The sequence below is a fragment of the Ranitomeya imitator genome, chromosome 3, assembly GCF_032444005.1.
Source record: "Ranitomeya imitator isolate aRanImi1 chromosome 3, aRanImi1.pri, whole genome shotgun sequence".
Lineage (NCBI taxonomy): Eukaryota > Metazoa > Chordata > Amphibia > Anura > Dendrobatidae > Ranitomeya > Ranitomeya imitator.
This window is the reverse complement of record NC_091284.1, coordinates 312,137,650-312,163,988: the sequence shown is the minus strand read 5'-3', so window position 1 is coordinate 312,163,988 and position 26,339 is coordinate 312,137,650. Positions and strand designations below refer to the sequence as shown.

General features: G+C 44.1%; 1 protein-coding gene across 8 annotated transcripts in view; it reads right to left on the bottom strand.

Annotated features, from left to right (window-relative positions):
• Window positions 1–26,339, bottom strand: part of ANKS1A (ankyrin repeat and sterile alpha motif domain containing 1A) — a 322,349-nt gene that overhangs the window by 101,594 nt on the left and 194,416 nt on the right. For 7 of the 8 annotated variants that reach the window (XM_069756609.1, XM_069756607.1, XM_069756606.1 and 4 more), the window contains 5 exons: window positions 24,565–24,631; window positions 24,371–24,477; window positions 15,663–15,761; window positions 14,220–14,360; window positions 9,364–9,465 (listed from right to left, as the gene is read on the bottom strand). In XM_069756609.1, the coding sequence (XP_069612710.1) occupies window positions 9,364–9,465; window positions 14,220–14,360; window positions 15,663–15,761; window positions 24,371–24,477; window positions 24,565–24,631 (516 nt within the window). The remainder of the gene's footprint in view (window positions 1–9,363; window positions 9,466–14,219; window positions 14,361–15,662; window positions 15,762–24,370; window positions 24,478–24,564; window positions 24,632–26,339) is intronic. The other variant, XM_069756610.1, reaches the window with a different exon arrangement.

Here is a 26,339-nt window from a genome sequence, read left to right as displayed (position 1 = left end):
AGGCACCGTGACTAAAATTAATTACTAGTACATTACAAAGTGCACACCTGTGTGTGAAAAGGGAGGGAATATACGGGTGCCATCATGGGATCAGAGAAATACCGTTATCGGTAAATAACTACTATTTTCTCTATCCCCATGATGGCACCACGGAGAGATTTGCATAGATAGAACTCTTAGGGAGGGACCACTGCCTCTAGAACCCTTCGCCCAAAGGTAGGATCAGAGGAGGTCAAGTCTAAACGGTAATGTTTGAAAAATGGAGACTGGGAAGACCAAGTGGCAGCTCTACATATCTGTTGTATTGAAGCGCCAGCTCTCTCCGCCCAGGATGATGCCACTGCTCTGGTCGAATGAGCCTTTATATTCTCCGGGATGGCTGTCCCGCAGGATGAGTAGGATAGGGCGATGGCGTCTCTTATCCATCTCGCTAACGTGGCTTTCAATGCTTTTTGTCCCTTCTGCGGACCCTGGAAGCAGACAAACAGAGCCCTATCCTTCCTGCACTCCCTAGTGGCTGATAGATATTGGACCAGACATCTTTTTACGTCTAGGGTATGCAGTGTTTTTTTCCCCTCTTTTTTAGGGTTGGGACAAAAGGAGGGTAAAGAAATCTCTTGCGTTCTGTGAAATTGTGACGCTATTTTAGGGAGGTAAGCCGGGTCAGTTTTAAGAATGACTCTGTCCTTGAGTATCTGAGTAAAGGGTGGGCATGCAGATAACGCTTGTATATCGCTGACACGACGAGCCGAGGTTAGGGCCACTAGGAGTGTGGTTTTTAGAGATAAGATCTTTAAGGGAACTTCTGCCAGGGGCTCAAAGGGAGGCTTGGTTAGAGCATTTAATACAAGGTTTAGATCCCACGGAGGAGAATTGTGGAGGGGAATAGGCCTGGACCTACTTGAGGCTTTAATAAATCGCATGACCCACCGATTTTTGGCCAAATCATAATTATACAGTGCTCCCAAGGCTGCTACCTGAACCTTTAGAGTGCTTGTAGCCAAACCTCTTTCCAAACCTTTCTGTAGGAACTCAAGGATTTTCTCTATTGGGATGTCCCCGGACAGGTCTGCGCCTGACACTGACATGAATTTTTTCCACACTTTCCCATATATTTTAGTGGTTACGAGTTTTCTACTCTGTAATAGAGTGGACACTAGATTGGGAGAGAACCCTTTATCCCTTAGAACAGAGGTCCCCAACTCCAGTCCTCAAGGCCCACCAACAGGTCATGTTTTCAGGATTTCCTTACTCTTGCCCAGGTAATAATTGCATCACCTGTGCAATGCAAAGGAAATCCTGAAAACATGACCTGTTGGTGGGCCTTGAGGACTGGAGTTGGGGACCTCTGCCTTAGAAGCCTCCTTTCAAAAGCCAGGCTGTCATGTGTAGATTCTTTACATTGGGGTGAAATACCGGGCCCTGGGATAGAAGTTTTGGAGAGTCTGGTAGAACACATGGACTTGATATGGACATTTTTCTTAGCCAAGAAAACCATATTCTGCGGGGCCAGAATGGCGCTATTACTATCACTGTTGCTTCCTCCTCCCGAATTTTCCTCAACATTAAGGGGATAAGCGATATCGGAGGGAACGCGTAGGCGAGGTGATAGTTCCAAGGAATTGTTAGGGCGTCTAGAGCTACTGGGCTCCCCCGGGGATCGATTGAGCAGAATGTTTTTACTTTGTGGTTTTGACTGTTCGCGAATAGGTCTATTTCTGGCAGACCCCAGAGATTCAAGATTTGGTTGAAGACCGACTGGTTTAGCTCCCACTCCCCCTGCTTTAAGCATGTTCTGCTCAGGAAGTCTGCAGTTTGGTTTTCTGAGCCCTTTAAGTGGAGAGCTGTCAAGGACTTTAGACTGTGTTCCGCTATGTTGAAGATGGATTGGGTTACCTCCATCAATGCTCGACACCTGGTGCCCCCTTGGTGGTTTAGATATGCAACCACTACTTGGTTGTCCGAAAAGACTTTTACGTGATGGGAGTGAAGGAGATATAGAAAGTGCGTTAGGGCCAGTTTTACCGCTAACAGTTCTTTCATGTTTGAAGAAGCTAGCTCTTGACTTTTGCTCCAATTCCCCTGTGCCACTTGATCGTCTATATGTGCTCCCCACCCCCAGGGGCTTGCATCCGTCGTTAGGATTTTCTCCGTCGGTAGTGCCCAAGGAACCCCCTTGGTTAAATTCCCTGGGTCTGCCCACCATACTAGTGAGTGTATCGTGTTTGATGAGATACTTAATTGCCCGTCTAAATTTCCGTGCAGAGATATGCCTGAATCTAAAGTCTCCCATTGTAGGTCCCGGGAATGACATTGTGCCCACTGCACGGCCGGGATGCAGGCAGTCATAGAGCCCAGCAGGGACATTGATTTCCTCAGAGTAGTGACTGGGGATACCGTCAACTGTAACACTGCCTGTGTCATTTTTTTGAATCTTTCCCTGAGGAAGGGAGCACTTCTGCGTGATCGAGTCTAGGACTATCCCTAAGTACTCCTGTACCTGGGATGGCACTATTTTGGATTTGGGTATGTTTAGCAGCCACCCTAGACTCGACAGTGAAGCCATGACCAGATCCAACTGTTGTTTAGAATGTTGGAATGAGGTCCCTACCACGAGGAGGTCGTCCAGATAGGGAACTATTAGGACATTCTGTTCCCGTATGTGGGCCATCACTTCTGACATTTTCGTGAATACCTGAGGAGCGACGGCTATCCCGAAGGGGAGAGCTCGGAATTGTGGTAGTGTTTTACTTCCCCCTGGATATTCACTGCCAGTCTGAGATACTTTTGATGATCTCTGTGGATGGGCACATGGTAATATGCGTCTCGTAAGTCTAGAACAGTCATGAAACACAAGGGAAAGAGTATTTTCACGCAAGATTTTATTGTCTCCATTTTGAAGTGTTGGATCTCTAGGAAACTGTTTAATTTTTTGAGATTTATGATCGCTCTGTACGATCCGTCCGGTTTCCTGCGGAGGAAGAGGGGAGAATAGAAGCCCGTGCCTCTTTCCCGGTATGGGACTTCTTGCAATACTCCTTTCTGGATTAAGTTCAGAATTTCCTCCTGGAGAGCTGACTGTTCGTGTGACTGTTTCTGAGGCGCTATCATGAAGGAGTTGCCGGGAGGGATACGAAATTTGAGTCCGAGACCTTCTCGTATTATACCTAAAATCCAGGGACTGTTTGAAATTTTTTCCCAGGCTGGAAGAAACTCGGCTAGTCTCCCTCCGACCCGGGGAGTACCTTCATTGTGATTTTTTATTACCCGGGGGGGGGGGGGGGGGGGTTGTTGAACAAGAAGCCTCTGTTTTTGTTCCTTCTGTCTTCCCATCCGTCTTTATTCCCTTTTGGGGGTCTTCTCCGCATGAATTTTCTGTTCCGAAAGGAACGCCTATACGACTGGTTGGGAAACCCGGGGAAAGATTTCTTCTTATCCCCAGCTTTGTCAAGGATGTCGTCCAATGTTGACCCGAACAGAAATTCACCTTCGCAAGGTATTGAGCATAATTTGGTCTTCGTTTGCAAGTCCCCCGGCCAGCACTTTAGCCACAGGGCACGTCTTGTGGCGTTTGAGAAGGAGGCCGACCTGGCTGCTAATCTGGCCGAATCCACCGATGCGTCTGCCAAAAAGGCTGCCGCCCCTTTCATCATGGACACCGACTTCTGGATTGTTTCTCTTGAGACTCTTTCCTTTAATTGGGAATCCAAGTGCTCGAGCCATACCATTAAGGCGCGGGCCGTACAAGTGGCTGCGATGGCTGGTTTTAGACCACCTCCTGCTGCTTCCCAGGAGTTTTTTAAGAAAGTGTCAGCTTTTTTGTCCATTGGGTCCTTTAGGGTACCCATGTCCTCGAAGGGCAGGGCAAATTTTTTAGAGGCCTTTGCTATGGCCACATCCAATTTGGGTGCCTTGCTCCAGGATGAGCAGGCTGGGTCATCAAACGGGTATTTTCTCTTGGGGGTCAAGAGAACTTTTTTATCCATTTTTTTCCATTCTTTTTTGATCAAAGAGTGAATTTTCTCGTTTATCGGGAATACTCTTCTTTTCTTTTGTTCCAATCCGCTGAACATTATGTCCTGTGCTGTTCTTTTAGGGCGTTCGTCTACCAGACCCATGGTCGTTCTGATGGCCTTTACCAGTGCGTCTGTCTCTTCGATGGGGAAGCAACTGCGTCCCCCTTCTGATGATAGCGAAGAGGTCTCGGATGTTGACGAATCATTAGAATCAGATGTTTCACTTTCTGACTCGTCTACACTAGATTCAGGAGACTTGTGACTTGATCTGTGTTTTTTCTTTGGAGCTTTAATGCCTTTGAGGGCACTCTCCACCTGTTTTTTTATTAGCAATTTTAGGTCTGATGCGAACGCCGGGGATTCCTCCTGAATGGTTTTCTCTATGCAAGACCCGCATAGCTTTTTCTCCCAGGAGGAAGGTAGCTCTTCTAGACATATCGCTTTGTGCTTTGATTTGCCTGTACATTTTCTTCCCTAGGAGAAAGAGTAACCATGTATTACATTAGTACTTTCACGTAGATCACTCACCCCTTGTGAATAAGAGATACCGTCTCTGGCATCGGGACTATATCCACTGGATTCGTCACCGGTCGCATAGTTTTTTCAGAGACCCGGCTGCGTTGTGACCCTAAGCGTCCACTGCTGCTGCGCTGCTGAGAGGAAGCATTTCCCTTGCGCTGATGCTGTGAGCGCGGATGCCGCTGTACCTGCACTTGCTCAGGAGACAGTTGTACACACTCCTGTGCATCTTGCTGCTCTTTGTCACTCATAGTGGCCTCCACGCTGCGTTTTAGCAAAGAGGAGGTTTGATCCACATATCCCCCTTGGAAATGCTCCTTTTTAAATTTGCAGCCGATGGAAGCGGCGATCTGCGCATGTGCGCGCGCTACTTCCGGTCCAGAGCACGGGCGCCCCATAGGGAAGATATAATTGGGGACGCCCGCGCGCGCGCTCTAGCGTTCCGCCCCTGTCCTGCCGCCCCGTACTTCCGGTTTAGGCGGCCGGCGTCTAGCGGTGCCATGTGCGCTTTAGTGCGCTCCTGCGTCCCCTAATGGTAGCGTAGCCGCCGCTACCTCCATGTACCGATTAGTGGTACAGAGGCTATATCGGTGACCGCCGTCACCTGCCTCCTTCCTCCCCCTTTTTTTTTTCTTCTTCTTTGGGGAAGGCAGGCTCGATCCCCTTCACTGCCTCCCCCCCCCCCCCGCCACACTCACCCATAGGGCCCGCCGACCCCAGCGGTGGTGCTTCAGGGCCGGAGAAAAAAGGGGGGAGAAAAACCTGCTGGATCCAGCCGAGACAGGGCGCACCTTGTCAGGAACCGACCGGACCAGCTCCCTGGAATCCCACGACGAATCCTCAGGTACGTGCTGTAGGTTCCCCATCAGGGACAGGAAACCAACTGATGTGGCAGAGAGGTACGCCCTTTTTCACCTGTAGGTTTCCTGTCCCTGGGGGCGGACCCCTCTCTCTCCGTGGTGCCATCATGGGGATAGAGAAAACAGGATTTTTTATTTTCACGCCCGGGCATTAAAAGTTCTCACCACACATCAAGATAAATTCCTTAGGGGGTCTAGTTTCCAAAATGGGGTCACTTGTGGGGGGGGGGGGGGTTTCCACTGTTTAGGCACATCAGGGGCTCACCAAACGAGACATGGCATCCGATCTCAATTCCAGCTAATTTTAGCTTGAAAAAGTCAAACGGTGCTCCTTCCCTTCTGAGCCCTGCCATGCGCCCAAACAGTGGCTCCCCCTACATATGGGGTATCGGCGTACTCAGAACAAATTGGACTACAACTTTTGTGGTCCAATTTCTTCTGTTACCCTTGTGAAAATTAAAAATTATGGACTAAACGATCATGTTTGTGGAAAAAATATGATTTTTTATTTTCACACCCGGGCGTTATAAACTTCTGTGAAGCACTTGTCGGGGGTTTCCACTGTTTAGGCACATCAGGGGCTCGCCAAACGCGATATGGTGTCCGATCTCAATTCCAGCTAATTTTAGCTTGAAAAAGTCAAACGGCGCTCCTCTCCTTTTGAGCCCTACCATGCGCCCAAACAGTGGTGTCCCCCCACATATAGGGTATCGGCGTACACAGGACAAATTGGACTACATCTTTTGTGGTCCATTTTCTCCTTTTACCTTTGGAAAAATAAAAAAATTGTTGCTGTAATATCATTTTTGTGACTAAAAAGATAAATGTTCATTTTTTCCTTTCACGTTGCTTCTGCTCCTATGAAACACCTGAAGGGTAAAATTTTGTTGTAAAAATGAGAAATCACTGGTCAACTTTTAACCCTTAGAACTTCCTAACAAAAAAAAAATTGGGTTCCAAAATTCTGCTGATGTAAAGTAGACATGTGGGAAATGTTATTTATTAAGTATTTTGTGTGACATATTTCTGTGTTTTATGGGCATAAAAATTAAAAGTTGGAACATTTTCAAAATTTTCGCCAAATTTCCGTTTTTCACAAATAAACTCAGGTAATATCAAAGAAATGGTACCACTATCATGAAGTACAATATGTCACGAGAAAACAGTGTCAGAATCACCGGGATCCGTTGAAGCGTTCCAGAGTTATAACCTCATAAAGGGACAGTGGTCAGAATTGTAAAAATTGGCCCAGTCCATAATGTGCAAACCACCCTTGGGGGTAAAGGGGTTAAGACCAGGAAATGCTGGTTATGTGCCTTTTAGACCAGGGAATCTTGATCATGTGCCTTTAAAACCAGGTAATACTAGTCATGTGCCTCTAAGACTAGGGAATACTGGTCATGTGCCTTTAAGGCCAGGGAATACTGGTCATGTGCCTCCATTAAGACCGGGGAATAATACAGGTCATTCATGTAAGCACAGAAGGTTAGAGAACAGTACTTCCTTACCCGGCTGAAGTGTCGTTGTGCCTCTTTAATGCAAAAAAATGATTGCCCTGTCGGACGGGTGGACCAAGATGGCCAGCGGTAGATGCAGAGGTGATAAAGTCTTGCAGAGAGCAAGAGGAGCCATTTTGGGGGTGGAGCCACAGACGTGATGTGGGCGGAGCAACGTGACTTCCATGAATAGGCCCAAGCCGGGGCCTAAATTTATGCAGCCGGCGGGAGCAATACCAGGGGTAGAATAGAGGGGCAATGGGCCAAGAAAAGCGAACGCTCTGGGCCAGACAGAAAACTCCAGAAAAGATGGGCGGAGCCGCCTTAGCGTGCCATAGTGCGGGCACGACTTTCAGGATGCGGCCTACACATTGGCCGAAGTCAGGGGCTAAATTTTTGCAGCCGGCTGGAGTGTTACCTTAGGGAGGTGGGCCACCGGGAAGCTGTGGCTGCCTGTCAGCATGTTAATATCCCACTGGAGGGGCCCATCGCTGACTGGATCCACTCACAATTGGTGTGCGTCCCGGCATAGAGCCGCCGCGGATGACTGTGCTGTTCTGCTGCAGGTCAGGTATTGCAGCGTGGACGATGCAGGGATCAGACACTAAGCAAGAACTGGTTGGCTGAGAGCCAGCAGGAAGGTATATGATGCAGGGGAGGAGCTAACTTTTTTTGTATCACTTCGTGTCAGCCTCCTATTGGCAGCAGCATACACCACGGTCTGTGTCCCCCAATGAGGCGAAGGAGAGATCAGGGCTCCGTTCCCTTCGGCTGGCGGCCACCATGTTTCCGGCATCAGAAACCCTCCGCGCATGTGCAGAAGGGAGCCGGCGCCGGTGACCCGGAAGTACACGCCAGCCCAGCATCCCGACGTCACCCGGCGACCCCCGATGGCGCAGAGTGCCCCAGAGGCCGCTCTGGAATGCCTGGAAGAGAGCCGCACGCGCCTCCAAACCAAAAAACACCACCGGACCTCGGAAACAGAGACCTCGCACCGCTGGAGCCACAGGGAGCCTAGGAGAATAGTTACCTCGGCATTGGCTACTCACGGAGACAGCAATCCTCCAGACCTTAGCTCTCTGCCACTCGCTCACTACTGTGCCATCCATCGAGGACCACTGTGGCGCTTCCAGGATCGCCGCAGTGGTCGAGGAAGGAGACCCCCTGCTACCTGAGTCGAACGGCCGGGCCTGGGATCCTATTATCCTGTAGGCATCTGTAGGAACCAGTCCCATCAGGATCAGGAAACCAACTGATGCGTGGGAGAGGTGCCCCCCTTTTGTATCTGTAGGTTTCCTGTTGCTGAAGGGCGGATTCCCTCTTTTGTGGTGCTGTCATGGGAGTCCGAATAAATCAGACATGCACAACTGACATCTCCCCCGATCATAAGATGGCTGGTCAGCATCACCCTGCATTGTCGACCAATATCGGCGGGTCCATCCGACATTGATCTCCATTTCTACAAGACAATGGCTTAGTGGTTAGCAGTGTTGCTTTGCAGCACTGGGTTCCCAGGTTCGCAACGCATTAATGACAATATAGATAAGTTAGTGAAAAAATGTCTATTGGTTGAGAGAGGTTGAACTTGAACAGGCATATGCCCGAATCTCGTTGATGGGACCAAAGAATGGGAGACAAAAAGCAATGTGAAAACATTTTTTTACTTAATTTTTTTGTACTTTATATTTTGCTTTTCTTTGTTGTTTTACTAAGGCTTCAACAACCAGCCAGCATACCAGGTAGACCCAGAGGTCATTATTTGACTTACAATTGCCATGACAACCATCGGCACCACACAATCACATGACTATGGGCTTTCCAGATGTTGCTATTGACTGCAACATCTATAGGGTTAAAACAACCAGGGATGGTGCGGACACCAGCCCTGGCTCTTACTGCAGGAGGTTGGCTGTCCGGTAAAACAAGCCCTTGGCGGTCATAGTACGGCCAGATCACCATGATGTACCTGTATCTCATTCTGCGGGACCACTTTCCCCATTATGACTTTCATGTACATCATATGTTGGGAAAGGATCAGTAGAACTACTTTACTCAAAAACATTTGAGCACAATATATTTCTCCCAGTTTTATGTTAATAGGTATAGAAAATGTGACCAACATACTATTCATAGTTGCAATACGTCATTAAAGGGGTTGTCGTCATGACAAAGGTTTTTTTTTTTTTTACACCTGTTACCCTGCTGCCTGGTGAAAGATGGGCTGCCATAATCAGTCTGCTGCAAGCATTCTTTCATATGCAGATCACAGATATTTGCCTCCTAATACCCGCAATAGCTCACTTTTTGACGTAATCTGCATGCAGAGGAGTTCTGAAAGGACATCATGTTCTCCCAGCATGCTATTCTCCTTTATCTAAGCGGGAAACCTGTGACATCATCAAAGTCATGTGTTTTCATGGTGGCGGTCCAAATGCTTAGCTTATGTGATCTGTACTAAATCATCTTGCTCACCCGAGAGTATCGAGGTGGCTTCTGTGGAGGATCCTCACACGTTCTCTCTGCCAGTGATGCCAATATTCTTTTTCGATGGCCCAATAAATTTACTTTCAACACCTAAAATAAAAAAAATAAACAATTGAATGTAGTTGTGTGAAAAGTGGAGGACAAGCTGGTGATGCTTTGAACAAAATAAGCATCAATTAGCAGCGGCTGCTCCAGCACCCTTTGTCCACTGTGACATTCCTCATACAAAATGTGAACACGGCATAGTCCTCAGCAATCTCATGCCTCCAACTCTGCACCAAAGCAAAGCCCAGGGATTGTCGCGTACACACATTGTACAGGACGTCACTGCTGCAGTCCTACAAAGACTTGTGGTGAGCAGAGGAAAAGTAGCACTGGCAATACAGCCACTTCAACAATCAACTAATTCTTATTTTAAATTATGAACAGCCCTTTTTCATGAAAACAGAATCTCTAACAGAAATAGTAAAGTGAAAAAGAAGATATGACCGTTTCTCACTTGCAATTTTTACAGCATATTTTTTGTCAAAAGAAAAACAAAATATTTTTTTTATTTTTGACCAGTTTTGTCAGGGTATGTGCTCACGATCTGGAACTGGCAGCGCTTTGGACACAGTGGTTATTTGCTGCATCCATAGCGCTGCCGTCTATTAAACCCAGGTGAACCCATATACAGTCATGGCCAAAAGTATTGACACCCCTGCAATTCTGTCAGATAATACTCAGTTTCTTCCTGAAAATGGTTGCAAACACAAATTATTTGGTATTATCTTCATTTAATTTGTCTTAAAGGAAAAAACACAAAAAGAGTTGTCCGAAAGCCAAATTGGATATAATTCCACACCAAACATAAAAAAGGGGGTGGACAAAAGTATTGGCACTGTTCGAAAAATCATGTGATGCTTCTCTAATTTGTGTAATTAACAGAACTTGTAACTTACCTGTGGCACCTAACAGGTGTTGGCAATAACTAAATCACACTTGCAGCCAGTTGACATGGATTAAAGTTGACTCAACCTCTGTCCTGTGTCCTTGTGTGTACCACATTGAGCATGGAGAAAAGAAAGAAGACCAAAGAACTGTCTGAGGACTTGAGAAACCAAATTGTGAGGAAGCATGAGCAATCTCAAGGCTACAAGTCCATCTCCAAAGACCTGAATGTTCCTGTGTCTAACGTGCGCAGTGACATCAAGAAGTTTAAAGCCCATGGCACTGTGGCTAACCTCCCTAGATGTGGACGGAAAAGAAAAATTGACAAGAGATTTCAACGCAAGATTGTGCGGATGTTGGATAAAGAACCTCGACTAACACCCTAACAAGTTCAAGCAGCCCTGCAGTCCGACGGTACAACAGTGTCAACCCGTACTATCAGTCGGCGTCTGAATGAAAAGGGACTGTATGGTAGGAGACCCAGGAAGACCCCACTTCTTGCCCCGAGACATAAAAAAGCCAGGCTGGAGTTTGCCAAAACTTACCTGAAAAAGCCTAAAACGATTTGGAAGAATGTTCTCTGGTCAGATGAGACAAAAGTAGAGCTTTTTGGGCAAAGGCATCAACATAGAGTTTACAGGAGAAAAAAAAGAGGCATTCAAAGAAAAGAACACGGTCCCTACAGTCAAACATGGCGGAGGTTCCCTGATGTTTTGGGGTTGCTTTCCTGCCTCTGGCACTGGACTGCTTGACCGTGTGCATGGAATTATGAAGTCTGAAGACTACCAACAAATTTTGCAGCATAATGTAGGGCCCAGTGTGAGAAAGCTTGGTCTCCCTTAGAGGTCATGGGTCTTCCAGCAGGACAATGACCCAAAACACACTTCAAAAAGCACTAGAAAATGGTTTGAGAGAAAGCACTGGAAACTTCTAAAGTGGTCAGCAATGAGTCCAGACCTGAATCCCATAGAGCACCTGTGGAGAGATCTAAAAATGGCAGTTTGGAGAAGGCACCCTTCAAATATCAGGGACCTGGAGCAGTTTGCCAAAGAAGAATGGTCTAAAATTCCAGCAGAGCATTGTAAGAAACTCATTGATGGTTTCCGGAAGTGGTTGGTCGCAGTTATTTTGGCTAAAGGTTGTGCAACCAATTATTAGGCTGAGGGTGCCAATACTTTCGTCTAGCCCATATTTGGAGTTTTGTGTGAAATGATCAATGTTTTGCTTTTTGCTTCATTCTCCTTTGTATTTTTTCATTTAAGACAAATTAAATGAGGATAATAATACCAAGCAAAAGCACAAAAAGAGGATTCATAGATCCTCCAAAAATTAGGAAAAACAGCAAAACACGGCAGAGGTTCTTACACAAAGGAGATGCACAGCATCCAGGCAGGCCTAGTAGTGACACCCTTCTATTAGATCAGGCGGGCCTGCCCAGCGCTATCCAAATGCACCCCATGTGCGCAGACACCACAGTGTGAACAGCGCCACATACAAGTTTTTATGTGCAGCAATGTGCCAAGCAGCCACCCCCTCCATTAGTTTGGTAGCTGGTGAGTGGCTGCCTCATCGGTTATGCTGCACCTGTGTTTTTTCTATTTTAACCACATGGGTCCACTGCATCCTGTTAGTGCATTTGTTTGGAGGCCTAGGCAGATAATAATAGCAAATAATTTGTGTTTGCAATCATTTTCAGGAAGAAAATGAGTATTATCTGACAGAATTTCAGGGGTGTCAATACTTTTGGCCATGACTGTATGTTCACTGAACTGTGCGGATTCACTGAGTCCAATACATTCTATGGGCAACGTTAACATGCTGCAGTCTGGAGAGACGTGCTGCATTTCCGTCTCCACAGGTGATCAGCATGTATCTGAGGGTGCATAGTGGGCATAGGATTTCTTGAAATCCCATCCACCATTCTGCAACAGCTAGATGCTACAGGTTGGACGCTGCACAAGAACGCAGCATCCAACCCACAGCGTTTACTGATCGCCTGCACATATCGTAACTGATAAAAAAAGGCTGTCAACTACGAGAATAAAAAAAGAAAGAAAAAAAAAAAACACATACCTACACCCCAGCCATTCTGGCAAGACTGCTGACAGCGTCCCCAAAGTTTTCCACTTCCAGCAAAATACCAGGTGACCGTGCTAAAAAAACCCATTTCCTGACTACAGACCTGATGCCACCCATCACAGCAGGAAGTCAGAAGACCAAGGAAAACACTCTCAGGAGTACGGAAAAGCATTGGGGGTTGCTAGAGATATATCTATATATATATATATATATATATATATATATATATATATATATATATAATATATATAGCTTTACATGAACACACGAGCCTTACACTATGGCCGGTCCGAATAACTAAAGCAATTGTTACCATCCACCTCTCGGGTCTCCCCTTTTCCTCATAGTTTGTAAGCTTGCGAGCAGGGCCCTCATTCCTCTTGGTATCTATTTTGAACTGTGATTTCTGTTATGCTGTAATGTCTATTGTCTGTACAAGTCCCTCTATAATTTGTAAAGCGCTGCGGAATATGTTGGCGCTATACAAATAAAAAAATATATATATATATATATATATATATATATATATATATATATATATATATATATATATATATATATATATATATATATATATATATATATATATAACAAGTGATTTTGTTATGCACTATGTGGGAAATGCGCTTATCCTGTGCCTTAAATCGTTTTATATGCTTTACAAACTATGGACATGCGCAGCAGTCAGAACCCTTCCCAATATGGCGATCTTTTTTTCTTCAGCACAGCTTTGCGCGGGTGCATACACATCTGATATTTGCAATATTAAGTACCGTACTTTGTACACTATATATCACTATACATGTATAAGATATTTCATGAAAGATTTTGTATATTTGCACTTAGCACTTTAATCTATGTAATACGGTGATTAGGTCTTGACAAATATGTTTGAAATGTTATGCTAATTATCTCATTAAATGACATGTGCACCCTATCTATGCCTGTAGCACTGCTTAATTCATTGCTTGAGAAAGGATTGGTTTTATCCAAAACGCTGCCACGCCACAGGGCATTAAAGTCCTCTTTTTTTTACATCTTTTTGTGCCGTTTCCCTTTTTGTTTACTGTGTGAAAGGCCATTGGAATGCTGGTCAGGGATGCGTGCACGCTTTAAGGTATTAAAATTTGTTTTTAATTTGAGGAACTACAACTGGAACAGCTGTGAAAACTTTTTTGGCAGTGAACAGTCCCTTTAATTTAAGTCTTTATCAAGAGCTAAAAATCAACTGCTCTTTATGAATCATTAAAGTACCAGTCCTGCATTTTTTTTTTTCAGCACTGAAGTGGTGTTTTAAGTATAAGCTACCAGTCCCCAGTGATATACGTTACTCACCCTCAGGTGTCTTCCCCGGTTTTCTGCACCATTTTGTGAGCGCAGCTTCTGACAGTCGGAAGTCAGAAGCTCTGCTCACAAGTTCTCAATACATCTCTCTATGAGAGCCAGAACGAGGCTCTCATAGACCTGTGTTGAAAAGAGACCTCCGACGTGCTCCAGCAGACAATGGAGTGTGGCGGCAGGTCACTTTTCACTGGAGACGGACCGCTGCGTTGGGGAAACCTATGAAGGCGGCAGAAGGTGGGTATGTGAAAGGAGGTAGGAGACCTACATTTAAAGCACCACTCCAGAGGTAAAATTAAAAAACAAAACCTGGAGTGGTGCTTTAAGATTAAAGGGTGGAATGACAAAAATTGATTCAGTCTTCATTTTATATGTTGAATGCAGAACAAAAAAAAAAAACCTGTGAAAAAGGAGGAGTGTGACTGGAACCCAGCAGAAGGCGGAAAGCTAAGACAGCTAGTCACTAGTCATAATGAGGATAGAAGACCACTCACATTTACGATCTCAAGTTCCCATAAATTGCGAAGCGTTTCCATAGAGGTATAACCACTGCTAAGAAAGCTGGAAGCATACTGCTGAAGGGACAGAGTTTGCAGCCATGCGGCTACAGACATGTCCCATGAAAGTGGGAAGGGCTAGAAAGAAAAACATTTAAAAGGCAAAACCATTAATGATATTAAAATAATACTGAAACTTTCTACATCATGCAGCACATTTGTCAATCTTGAAGGGTCATATGTATTTCTACCTAGAAGATGAGTGCAAATTACAAAGAAGGAGAAAATTACCGTAAATGGTTGAATGAAAATGACAAACTACAGATGCAGAGACTGGAGGAACTTATGTACTTGGGTAAAGAATTGGTTAAGGGACAGAAAACAATGACTTGTATAGAGCTACAAGATTACCTAAGGCCAAATTTATTTGATAAAAATGTTAGCATTGAATCACGTATAACTGATGTGAGAAGGTTGCACTTGACTGTACATAAATAAATGTACCATAGTGTATACATGAAATGCTTTAGATACTAGCTCCACCCTCATCTGGACACGAGATCTTTTCACATTAATGATATTCAGCCAAATGATCGTTCCTAAGGACACTCATTCCCAGACCCGCCTAAACATGCTGCAGATCAGCTGAAGAGCAAGTTGGCTATAGTGATCATTTATGCCGTCCATGAAATCATTGTTTCTATGCAGCCTCTCCCTGTTTACACGAGAAGATGTGCTGATGGCATTAATGACAGTTCTGTCTGCATACAGAGATGACATACATATCCCCAAAGTACATATTCAGTTTGCTGCCTTAGCACTGTGCAGCTACATACTCTGGCCAAGGAAAATTGGCTTGTTCTCTACCCCTAGGGAGAGTTGTCAATAGGGCAATTTTCACATATTCAAGATTTTGGCAAGACTTAAAAGTGGATTTTGCAATTTTGAAAGAATCAATTGAAATTTAGCTTGCAACACAAAGTTACTAGGGTATTTTATATCTGCAAATTAGATCCTATTTAATTGCATTGGTGATATTCTGCATGTAGATCTGCTGGCAAACACAGGAATATGAAGTTCACCTTCCAATTATTGCAAATTTTCTGAAAAATCTACAAAGAATATGTCTATGGCAAATGTGTGCCGTGTGAACGTGGCTGTGATCTTTATTCCCGACATCATTTCACCCCTTCCAGTTCCACTCCACCCACATAGGCATAACCAAGAAAAGCTTTCATGCTGCTCCCCGACTACAAACGAAAAGCTGTGCCCCAATTAATAATGATCTTGATGTCATTTCAAAGCAATATTCTAGAGTCAAAATTAAAAAAAAATCTAAACAAAAATATAGAAAAAAATGCATCTAACTAGAACTGACAAAATTCTAAAGAATGTATTGGAATTGGTGGATTTCTGGAAATAAAACATGAGTGGGCTTACCTTTGGTAAGGAATGAGCTGCTTGAAGAAGTCGATTGCGATGTTGTTGATCCAGGATCCCAACATCTACCAGGTCCTGGTCTTCTAAAATATTATCTGCCTGAAAAAATAAATTAAAGCAAAAAGAAGACAGCAATTTATTTAGCCAAGTAATTATTAAAGGATCAGTTATAACTATACCTAATCCAAAAAAAGAGGAACTGTTTTTTTCTAATGTTCATGTTATAATGGTAGTTTGTTGTTGGTTGTTTGCAGACTATATATTTTTCAAATGTTAATGGTATTGCCTCTCTACTTCTGTTAGACACAAGACCGGCCCAACTTGCTTCTGCTCAGCAAGCACATGCAAGTTTTGTGCAAAAACAGTAAGGCAGGGCACGTCATGACAGGCAGTATAAAACCTTCAGACCTGAAATCTTGATTTTTCAGTCTTGAGTTTCATTTAGAAGCATTCCAAATCTCACATTATTCACTTAGACAAAAACAAAAAGTGTCCGTTTGCAAATAATTCTTATAAATACAGTCCTGCTCATCGTTATTGGCACCCATGAATTTTAAAAGGGAAGGTACTGCGTTTGTAGATCATTAATAAATCAATGTAATGTAGCATAACATGCTGTTACAGCAAAGATTTGATTGCATTTGAAACATTTTAAGTGTTATAAAAGTTTAACCCCTTCAAGACCTCGAGATTTTCCGTTTTTTCCGTGTTCGTTTTTCACTCCCCTCCTTCTCAGAGCCATAACTTTTTTATTTTTCCATCAATTTGGCCATGTGAGGGCTTGTTTTTTGCAGGACGAGTTGTACTTTTGAACGACATCATTGGTTAACATGACGTGTACTAGAAAATGGGATAAAAATTCCACACATCACAGGTCCTGCGCTCATACCAACCCTGGGACCGGAAGCTGCCGTGGACTACAACGGGCCCTCGGAAAGGTGAGTATAAGTTTTTGTTTTTTTTAACCTATGACAAACGTGGCTGGGCAATATACTACGTAGCTGGACAATATACTACGTGACTGGCCAATATACTACGTGACTCTGTGCTGTATACTACTTTGCTGTGCAATATACTACGTGGCTCTGTGCTGTATACTACGTCACTGGGCAATATACTACGTGACTGGGCAATATACTACGTAACTGGCCAATATACTACGTCACTGGGCAATATACTACGTGACTGGGAAATATACTACGTAACTGGCCAATATACTACGTCACTGGGCAATATACTACGTCACTGGGCAATATACTACGTGACTGGCCAATATACTACGTGACTGGCCAATATACTACGTGACTGGGCAATATACTACGTGACTGGAAAATATACTACGTCACTGGGCAATATACTACGTCACTGGGCAATATACTACGTCACTGGGCAATATACTACGTCACTGGGCAATATACTACGTAACTAGCCAATATACTACGTAACTGGCCAATATACTACGTAATTGGGCAATATACTACGTCACTGGGCAATATACTACGTAACTGGCCAATATACTACGTGGCTCTGTGCTGTATACTACTTTGCTGTGCAATATACTACGTGGCTCTGTGCTGTATACTACGTCGCTGTGCAATATACTACGTGACAATATACTACGTGACTGGCCAATATACTACGTGACTCTGTGCTGTATACTACTTCGCTGTGCAATATACTACGTGGCTCTGTGCTGTATACTACGTCCCTGTGCAATATACTACGTGGCTCTGTGCTGTATACTACGTCACTGGGCAATATACTACATAACTGGCCAATATACTACGTCACTGGGCAATATACTACGTCACTAGGCAATATACTACGTCACTGGGCAATATACTACGTCACTGGGCAATATACTACGTCACTGGGCAATATAATACGTCGCTGTGCAATATGCCACGTGGCTCTGTGCAGTATACTACGTCACTGGGCAATATACTACGTGGCTGGGCAATATACTACGTGGCTGGGCAATATACTACGTGGCTGGGCAATATACTACGTGGCTGGGCAACATACTACGTGGCTGGGCAATATACTACGTGGCTGGGCAATATACTACGTGGCTGCGCAATATACTACGTGGCTGGGCAATATACTACGTAGACATGCATATTCTAGAATACCCGATGCGTTAGAATCGGGGCACCATCATATATATATATATACATATATATATATATATATATATATATGTAAAAAAATATATATTATTCATATAGAAATGTTTGCAAACAGTGCAAACATTGCATTAACACATTTTAATTACTATTTTAAGCTTAATTTCACAAAAAAACAAACTACAAGAAAACTGGTGGCACCTTCCCTTTAAGTACATAATGTAGAATAATTTCTGCAAAAAATTTATCAAGTGAAACCCTTTTCTTGTATAGAGCACTCATGTTAAATACAAAACAGCAAATGATAAACAATAATGTAAAATAAAAACCATTGGGAGGGAAAAATATACAAATCTAAAGCTTGTTGTGAAGACATCAGAACTGCTATTAACAACAAACATCTCTAAAGACCTTAGTATCCAGGTTTTAACAGTGTGCAATGTTATTAAAAAGTTTGAGAAGCATGGAACCATCAAGAACCTCCCTGGACATGGGGAAAAGAGGAAAATTGATAAGGTCTTCGAAGGTTGGTGCAAACGGTGTAAAAAACACCATGTCAAACATCCAAAGAACTGGAGGGCAACCTGGAACAGTCTGGGGTCATGGTTTCCACAAGTACCATATGCGCACACTAAACCAAACAGAGCTTTATGGGTGAAGGCCAGACAAGAAACCATTGCTGAAGAAAAGACATGAAAGGAAAGACTGATCTTTGCCAAAAAGTACCTTGACAAACCACAATCCTTCTGGGAAAATGTTCTGTGGGCAGATAAAACGAAAATAGAGCTTTTCGGCAATGTAAAGCAACAGTTTGTCTAGAGACGGCACAATGACGCTTATAAGGAAGAGAACACCCTACCAACAGTTAAGCATGCTGGAGGATCCATAATGCCGTGGGTTACTTTGCTGTGTCTGGTACTGAAGGCTTTGACCATATCAAAGGAATCATGGAATTTTAGAGTGAAATGTCTTACCCAGTGTAGGAAAACTTGGTTAGAGTTGAAGATCATGGGTCCTCCAGCAAACAATGACTCAAAGCACACATACAAAAGTACACAGGAATGGTTGAAAAAGAAAAAATAGACTGTTTTAAAATGGCCAGCAATGAGTCCTGACCTCAATCCCATTGAAAATGTTTGGGGATGAGCTGAAATCTGCCATTGGAAAAAAGAACCCTGCAAACATTCAAGAGCTTGAAGAAACTGCAAAGGAAGAGCGGGAGAAAATACCAGCTGAGAACTGCAAGTAGCTTACAGATGGCTACAAGAAACATTTGGAGGCTGTATTCAATGCCAACGGGTGTGCAACCAAGTATTACTTAGGGGTGCTTTTACTGCTGCACATGCTGTTTATTCTTTGAGATTGCAACATGTAAGTTGAAATACAATATTTGATTGTTGTATTGCTTTGTACCACTAATTAAAAAATCCTGAGGCTATAACTTTGGTACATTTCCATTTACTTCTGAAGATATTGTACAGTCTATTAAAAAAATGAAGGAGAGCAAATAATGGTAAGGAGCACTTTAGCTAATAGTAACTAAAAGGGAATCAGGCAGGAGTTTCTGCAATGTAATCTGAGGACATGTGTAGGCGTTAAAACACAGATTTAAAAAAAAGTGTCAATTATTAGGCTGTTTACTTACAATAAAGGTTTTATCACTAGATGATTATCATTGCTGGGACTAGGTCTCAGGCACTTGCTAGACTGACCAGGCTGGGCTGCTGGGCTGTTTATACATATATATGAGGGGATTCTGCTGGGCTGTATGTATGTGTATATACACCGTATATACACATACATGTATACCGTATATACACGGTACACCGTATATGTATATGTACACCGTATATACTCGAGTATAAGCCGACCCGAGTATAAGCCGACCCCCCTAATTTTGCCACAAAAAACTGGGAAAACTTATTGACTCGAGTATAAGCCTAGGGTAGAAAATGCAGCAGCTACCGGTGAATTTCAAAAATAAAAATAGATGCTCCATACCGTTCATTATTGCCCCATAGATGCTCCATATACAACTGTGCTATATAGAATGCTCTGCACCGTTCATTATTGCCCCATAGATGCTCCATAGAAAGCTGTGCTATATAGAATGCTCTGCACCATTCATTATTGCCCCATAGATGCTCCTTATAAAGCTGTGCCATATATAATGCTCTGCACCATTCATTATTGCCCCATAGATGCTCCTTATAAAGCTGTGCCATATATAATGCTCTGCACCGTTCATTATGGCCCCATAGATGCTCCTTATAAAGCTGTGCTATATAGAATGCTCTGCACCTTTGATTATGGCCCCATAGATGCTCCTTATAATGCTGTGCCATATATGCTCTGCACCTTTGATTATGGCCCCATAGGTGCTCCTTATAATGCTGTGCCATATATGCTCTGCACCTTTGATTATGGCCCCATAGATGCTCCTTATAATGCTGTGCCATATATGCTCTGCACCTTTGATTATGGCCCCATAGGTGCTCCTTATAATGCTGTGCCACATATGCTCTGCACCTTTGATTATGGCCCCATAGGTGCTCCTTATAATGCTGTGCCATATATGCTCTGCACCTTTGATTATGGCCCCATAGATGCTCCTTATAATGCTGTGCCATATATGCTCTGCACCTTTGGTTATGGCCCCATATATGCTCTGCACCTTTGATTATGGCCCCATATATGCTCTGCACCTATGATTATGGCCCCATAGGTGCTCCTTATAATGCTGTGCCATATATAATGCTGCTGCAATAAAAAAAAAAAATCACATACTCACCTCTCTTCTCAGGACGCCGGCGCTTTCAATAATTACCTGCTCCTCGTGTGGCTCCGTCTCCAGCGCTGACGCTCAGCAGAGGGTGCGCACTGACTACGTCACAGCGCCCTCTAACCTGAGCGTCACTGCTAGAGGACGCTGCAGACGGAGCCGCACCGGAGCGAGGAGCAGGTAATTATAGCGCAGCGCTCCCCTTACCTGCTGCGGCGTGGTCCCTGCTTCTCCGGCGCTGCAGCTTCTTCCTGTAATTGAGCGGTCACATGGCACCGATCATTACAGCAATGAATATGCGGCTCCTCCCCTATGGGGGTGGAGCCGCCTATTCATGACTGTAATGAGCGGTGCCATGTGACCACTCAGTACAGGAAGAATCTGCAGCGCCGGGGAAGCCAGGGACTGCAGGGACCGCGCTGGGAGCAGGTAAGTATGATTACACAGCCCCCGCTCCCCCTCACCTGCCGACCCCCGGGTATATGACTCGAGTATAAGCCGAGAGGGGGACTTTCAGCCCCAAAAAATGGGCTGAAAATCTCGGCTTATACTCGAGTATATACGGTATATATATATATATATATATATATATATATATATATATATATATATATATATATATATATATATATATATATATATATCAGCAGAAGCCCCTCATGTATATGCAGCCCAGCAGAAGCCTCTCATACATATGCAGCCCAATAGAAGCCTCTCATACATATACAGCTCAGCAGAGGTCCCTCATACATATACAGCCCAGTAGAATCCTCTCATATATATACAGCTCAGCAGAAGCCTCACATACATATACAGCCCAGCAGAAGCCTCACATACATATACAGCCCAGTAGAATCCTCTCATATATATACAGCCCAGCAGAAGCCTCTCATACATATACAGCCCAGCAGAAGCCCCTCATATAAAGCCCAGCAGAAGCCGCTCATATATATACAGCCCAGCAGATGCCTCTCATACATATACAGCCCAGCAGAAGCCCCTCATATATATATAGCCCAGCAAAAGCCTCTCATACATATACAGCCCAGCAGAAGCCCCTCATACATATGCAGCCCAGCAGAAGCCTCTCATACATATGCAGCCCAATAGAAGCCTCTCATACATATACAGCTCAGCAGAGGTCCCTCATACATATACAGCCCAGTAGAATCCTCTCATACATATACAGCTCAGCAGAAGCCTCACATACATATACAGCCCAGTAGAATCCGCTCATATATATACAGCCCAGCAGAAGCCCCTCATATAAAGCCCAGCAGAAGCCCCTCATATATAAACAGCCCAGCAGAAGCCGCTCATATATATACAGCCCAGCAGATGCCTCTCATACATATACAGCCCAGCAGAAGCCCCTCATATATATATAGCCCAGCAAAAGCCTCTCATACATATACAGCCCAGCAGAAGCCCCTCATACATATACAGCCCAGTAGAAGCCTCTCATACATATACAGCCCAGCAGAAGCCCCTCATATATATACAGACCAGCAGATGCTTCTCATACATATACAGCCCAGCAGAAGCCCCTCATATATATATACAGCCCAGCAGAAGCCTCTCATATATATACAGCCCAGCTGATGCTTCTCATACATACACAGCCCAGTAGAAGCCCGTCATATATATACAGCCCAGCAGAAGCCCCTCATATATATACAGCCCAGCAGAAGCCCCTCATATTTATACAGCCCAGCAGAAGCCCCTCATACATATTCAGCCCAGCAGAAGCCTCTGACATATAGAGCCCAGCAGCAGTCTTTGATATAGACAGCCCAAATTTCTACAATATACATACATATGTACATATTTTAACCTTTAACGCCCTTTCAGGACTTCAAGAGTTGACAAGGTCAGATATACTGCGTGAATTGGACTTTAGTGACATCATTAGTGATTTTGCAGGACACAAATCAAGGAAAGTGCCCGGATTGTAAAAAATGAATGACTTTACTTAAATTACTCTGCATAAATGATTTTTGTAAATAAACTTGCGTTCGTTTCATTTTGTGTTTTTGCATTACATATTGCAGCACCTTGAAAAATGGACCTCCCTCCAAAATGGGCCCTGGGCCACCCACCTCTTAAATCCGGCCGAGACTGACCACGCCCCCTTCTGTGATAAGCAGCTGACTGTCAATAGACAATGTACATATAGAGCTTGGTATTGGCAGAATTAGCTTTCTTATCTCCGTTTCATGATACATTTAATAATTCTGATAGTTTACAGGTTGCAGTAGTTGTGACAAAGTGATACAACGTTGGAATCAATGTCTCCTTTCCTACATTATGCTGCTCTCAAATAAGGTTGCAAAAACCTGGTGACAGATTCCCTTTAAAGACCAATAATTGGAAAATCCATTTATCATGTAGTCACAGGACAGGTTTTAAAAGTCTGATTTCTGATTGCTCCATTGATTACAAAACATTGTATTGCTTAAACAATAATATCCTTTTATTCCTCTGCAGAAGTTTCAAATACCGGTTTTTACGTACCGGTAATAGGATTTTACAGAGTCCACGACAGCACCCACAACGAGAGAGGGGATCCGCCCACCTTCCGGACAGGAACCTACAGGTTAAAAAGGGGCGGTCCCCCTCGCCCTCCAGGGGCGGCCTACCACCGGGAAAGCTTTGCGACTTCTCTGGCTCAGCCCTGCGAACATGATCTCCTGGGTTGTTTTAGGCTCTTTACTCTCAGCTACACCCATCGTCGCACGGACTGCCTTAATTAAAGCCTCCATATTATCTGTGGCAAAGCAAGGCCTTCCTTCCTCATCTGAGGAGGATGGTGATGAACTCTCCGAGCACTCGCCTTCTTGCAATGAAGGGCTGGAATCGGATACCATTTCCATACTACTCTTCTCATGCCGCTTAGATTTAAGAGAAGATTTTATTTGTTCCCTAATTACTTCCCTCAAATCCGATACACGAAGGGGGGCCTCTTCCTCTAACGTGCGGCATATACACGTCTGACATAATCTCTTTACATAGGTGTCAGGTAGTGGCTCCGTGCATAACGTACACTGCTTATGTTTGGACTTTGAGACCTTCTTCCCCTATAACAAAACATAGTATAGAAGACAGTTGTATCAGCCAGTGGCTCAGATATAACACTCACCACTGCTGATGAAATTAGAGTACCGGTTTCTGAGGGGGTGAGGTGCGATGTGACGTGCCAGGATCCTGCTGCCCGCGTGCCACATCTCCACTCTGAGATCTGCTGCTGCTCCTTTGCTGCTCTCCTTTTCGGTGTTCGGCGTCTCCTGTGGAAGACATGTTGCCGCACACCACTCACCAAGCGCTGCCTTCTTTTCAAAGGTCCCGCGCTCCTCCTCCTGGCCTCCTCCGGAAGTCGTTAGATCACTTCCGGGTCATAAGCGCCGACCTGCTCCCGCAGCGTCGCGCGTGTGTGGACGACCCAGGGCGGCGTGCCTTCCCCTGGGAACGCCACTCCGACGTTCAGCCGCTCCTTGCCAGACGAGGGGGGAAGCTGGACACAGGACTTCCCCCGACGCTGCTTCCGGGCCCCCGACTCTGCCGTTCTCACCTGGACACCGCACAGAGGCTTGGCGGACCCGGGTAGGTGAAATGACCTGTAGGCTCCCGCCGTCCGGACAGGAACCCAAACTGGAGGGCGAGGGGGACCGCCCCTTTTTAACCTGTAGGTTCCTGTCCGGAAGGTGGGCGGATCCCCTCTCTCGTTGTGGGTGCTGTCGTGGCGATAGGAAAAAAACATTTCACACAAAGTATTACCGTACTCCTTAAATACAACAACTCACCAGAAAACGGACATCATCGAAGCCGTTCAACACAAATTTGCTCTCATACTGTGGAAGACCCAGAGATACCAACCATTGGGCTACACTCTGACAAGGCACTCTGGAAACTGTGGATGTAGGAGGGAGAAGATTACTAGTGAAAGGGCAGCAGCAAGCACTTTATTAAACATTATAGTTGTATTACATTATGTTACCTGCCATGACCTGTTGCTCCTGAGAGAATTCTATGCCCTGCCCAATTGAACTCATTATCTTATCAATCTGTAAAAAGGAAAAAAAAATGGAAAGATTTAAACAATGTTTTATAGACAATGACTGAGAGGCCATTTACAGTACAGCATTTTCTGTAAAAAAACAAACCCCAAAACACCCCAAACCTTCTGGTATAGAATTTGAGCAATGGTGTAGGCTTTTAAATTTAATTCAATGGGAAAGTTAAGATCATAATCCCCAACTGTTTGCAGATTTTGCTGTAGAATACCCAGGGATTCACAGAAAATTCCAGAAGAAAAAAAAAAAACACACAAAATAAAAAAAAGCTGCACAAGGCTTTACTTAACTCTTGACAGAGCCAATTTTGTATTTTATGACCACGACACATTTTACAATTCTGACCACTGTCACTTTATGAGGTTTTAGCTCTAGAACGCTTCAACGGATCACACTGATTCTGAAAATGTTTTTTCGTGACATATTGTACTTCATGTTAGTGGTAAAATTTCTTCGCTATAACTTGCGTTTATTTATGAAAAAAATGGAAATTTGTCCAGAAATTTAGCAATTTTAAAATTTTTTATTTTTGTACACAAATCAGAAAGTCATATCGCACAAAATAGTTAATAAATAACATTTCCCACAGGTCTACTTTACATCAGCACAAATTTGTAAACAATTTTTTTTGTTAGTATGTTATGAGGTTGTGATGGTGTGATATCAGCCCCCACAGTACTTAATTGTCTTCTTCTCACAGGGTCAGTGAATAATTCTGCTTGCTAATATGCTAATGACATATTGAACTAGCTTGTTGAAACAATGACCCCCTGTGACCTTCCCCCTACTAACCTGTGAATGAGGAGCTGGACTTTCAAAATATCAGGGAGGTGAGACACAGGTCAGTCCTATGTGGAACTATGATGTGTTCACAGCCCCTCAGAGAAAGAAGAGTATATGGACTATGAGATCCTCTGTCTGCTGGATTGTTGGACTTTTATCCTGTTACTGAACTGCATTCGATTTCTGGACTATCTTATCCTTTGTGTGGTGGATCGTGGATATGGACCTTTCGTATTTTTGCCTAAATAAAGGTCTTGGTCTTGTTTACTAAACTCTATCTCTGTTGATTGTGTGATATCGGAGAAGGACCCCGTGACATAAGGGTTAAAAGTTGACCAGCGATTTCTTATTTTTCCAACAAAATTTGCAAAACCTTTTTTTAGGGACCACCTTACATTTGAAGTGAGTTTAGGGGGTCAATACAACAGAAAATACTCAAAAGTGACACCATTCTAAAAACTGCATCCCTAAAGGTGCATAAAACCACATTGAAGAAGTTTATCAACCCTCCAGGAGCTTCATGAGAACTAAAGCGATGTGGAAGGAAAAAAGAGGGATTTTTGGTACTCACGATAAAATCTCTTTCTTGGAGCCTTCATTGGGGGACACAGGTAAACATGGGTATATGCTGCTGTCGCTAGGAGGCTGACACTATGCAAAAAAAGGAAAATAGCTCCTCCTCCACAGTATACACCCACCGACAAGCACAAACTACCTCAGTGTTAAAGCAGTAGGAGAAGCAACCAAAAACTCAACATATGTACCAACCCAACAACGAAGGCAGATAGGCCCAATAATTGTACAAACAATTAAGGAGGGTGCTGCATCCCCCAATTAAGGCTCCAAGAAAGATTTTCATGTGAGTACCAAAAATCCCCCTTTCTTTATCGCTTCATTGGGGGACACAGGAAACCAT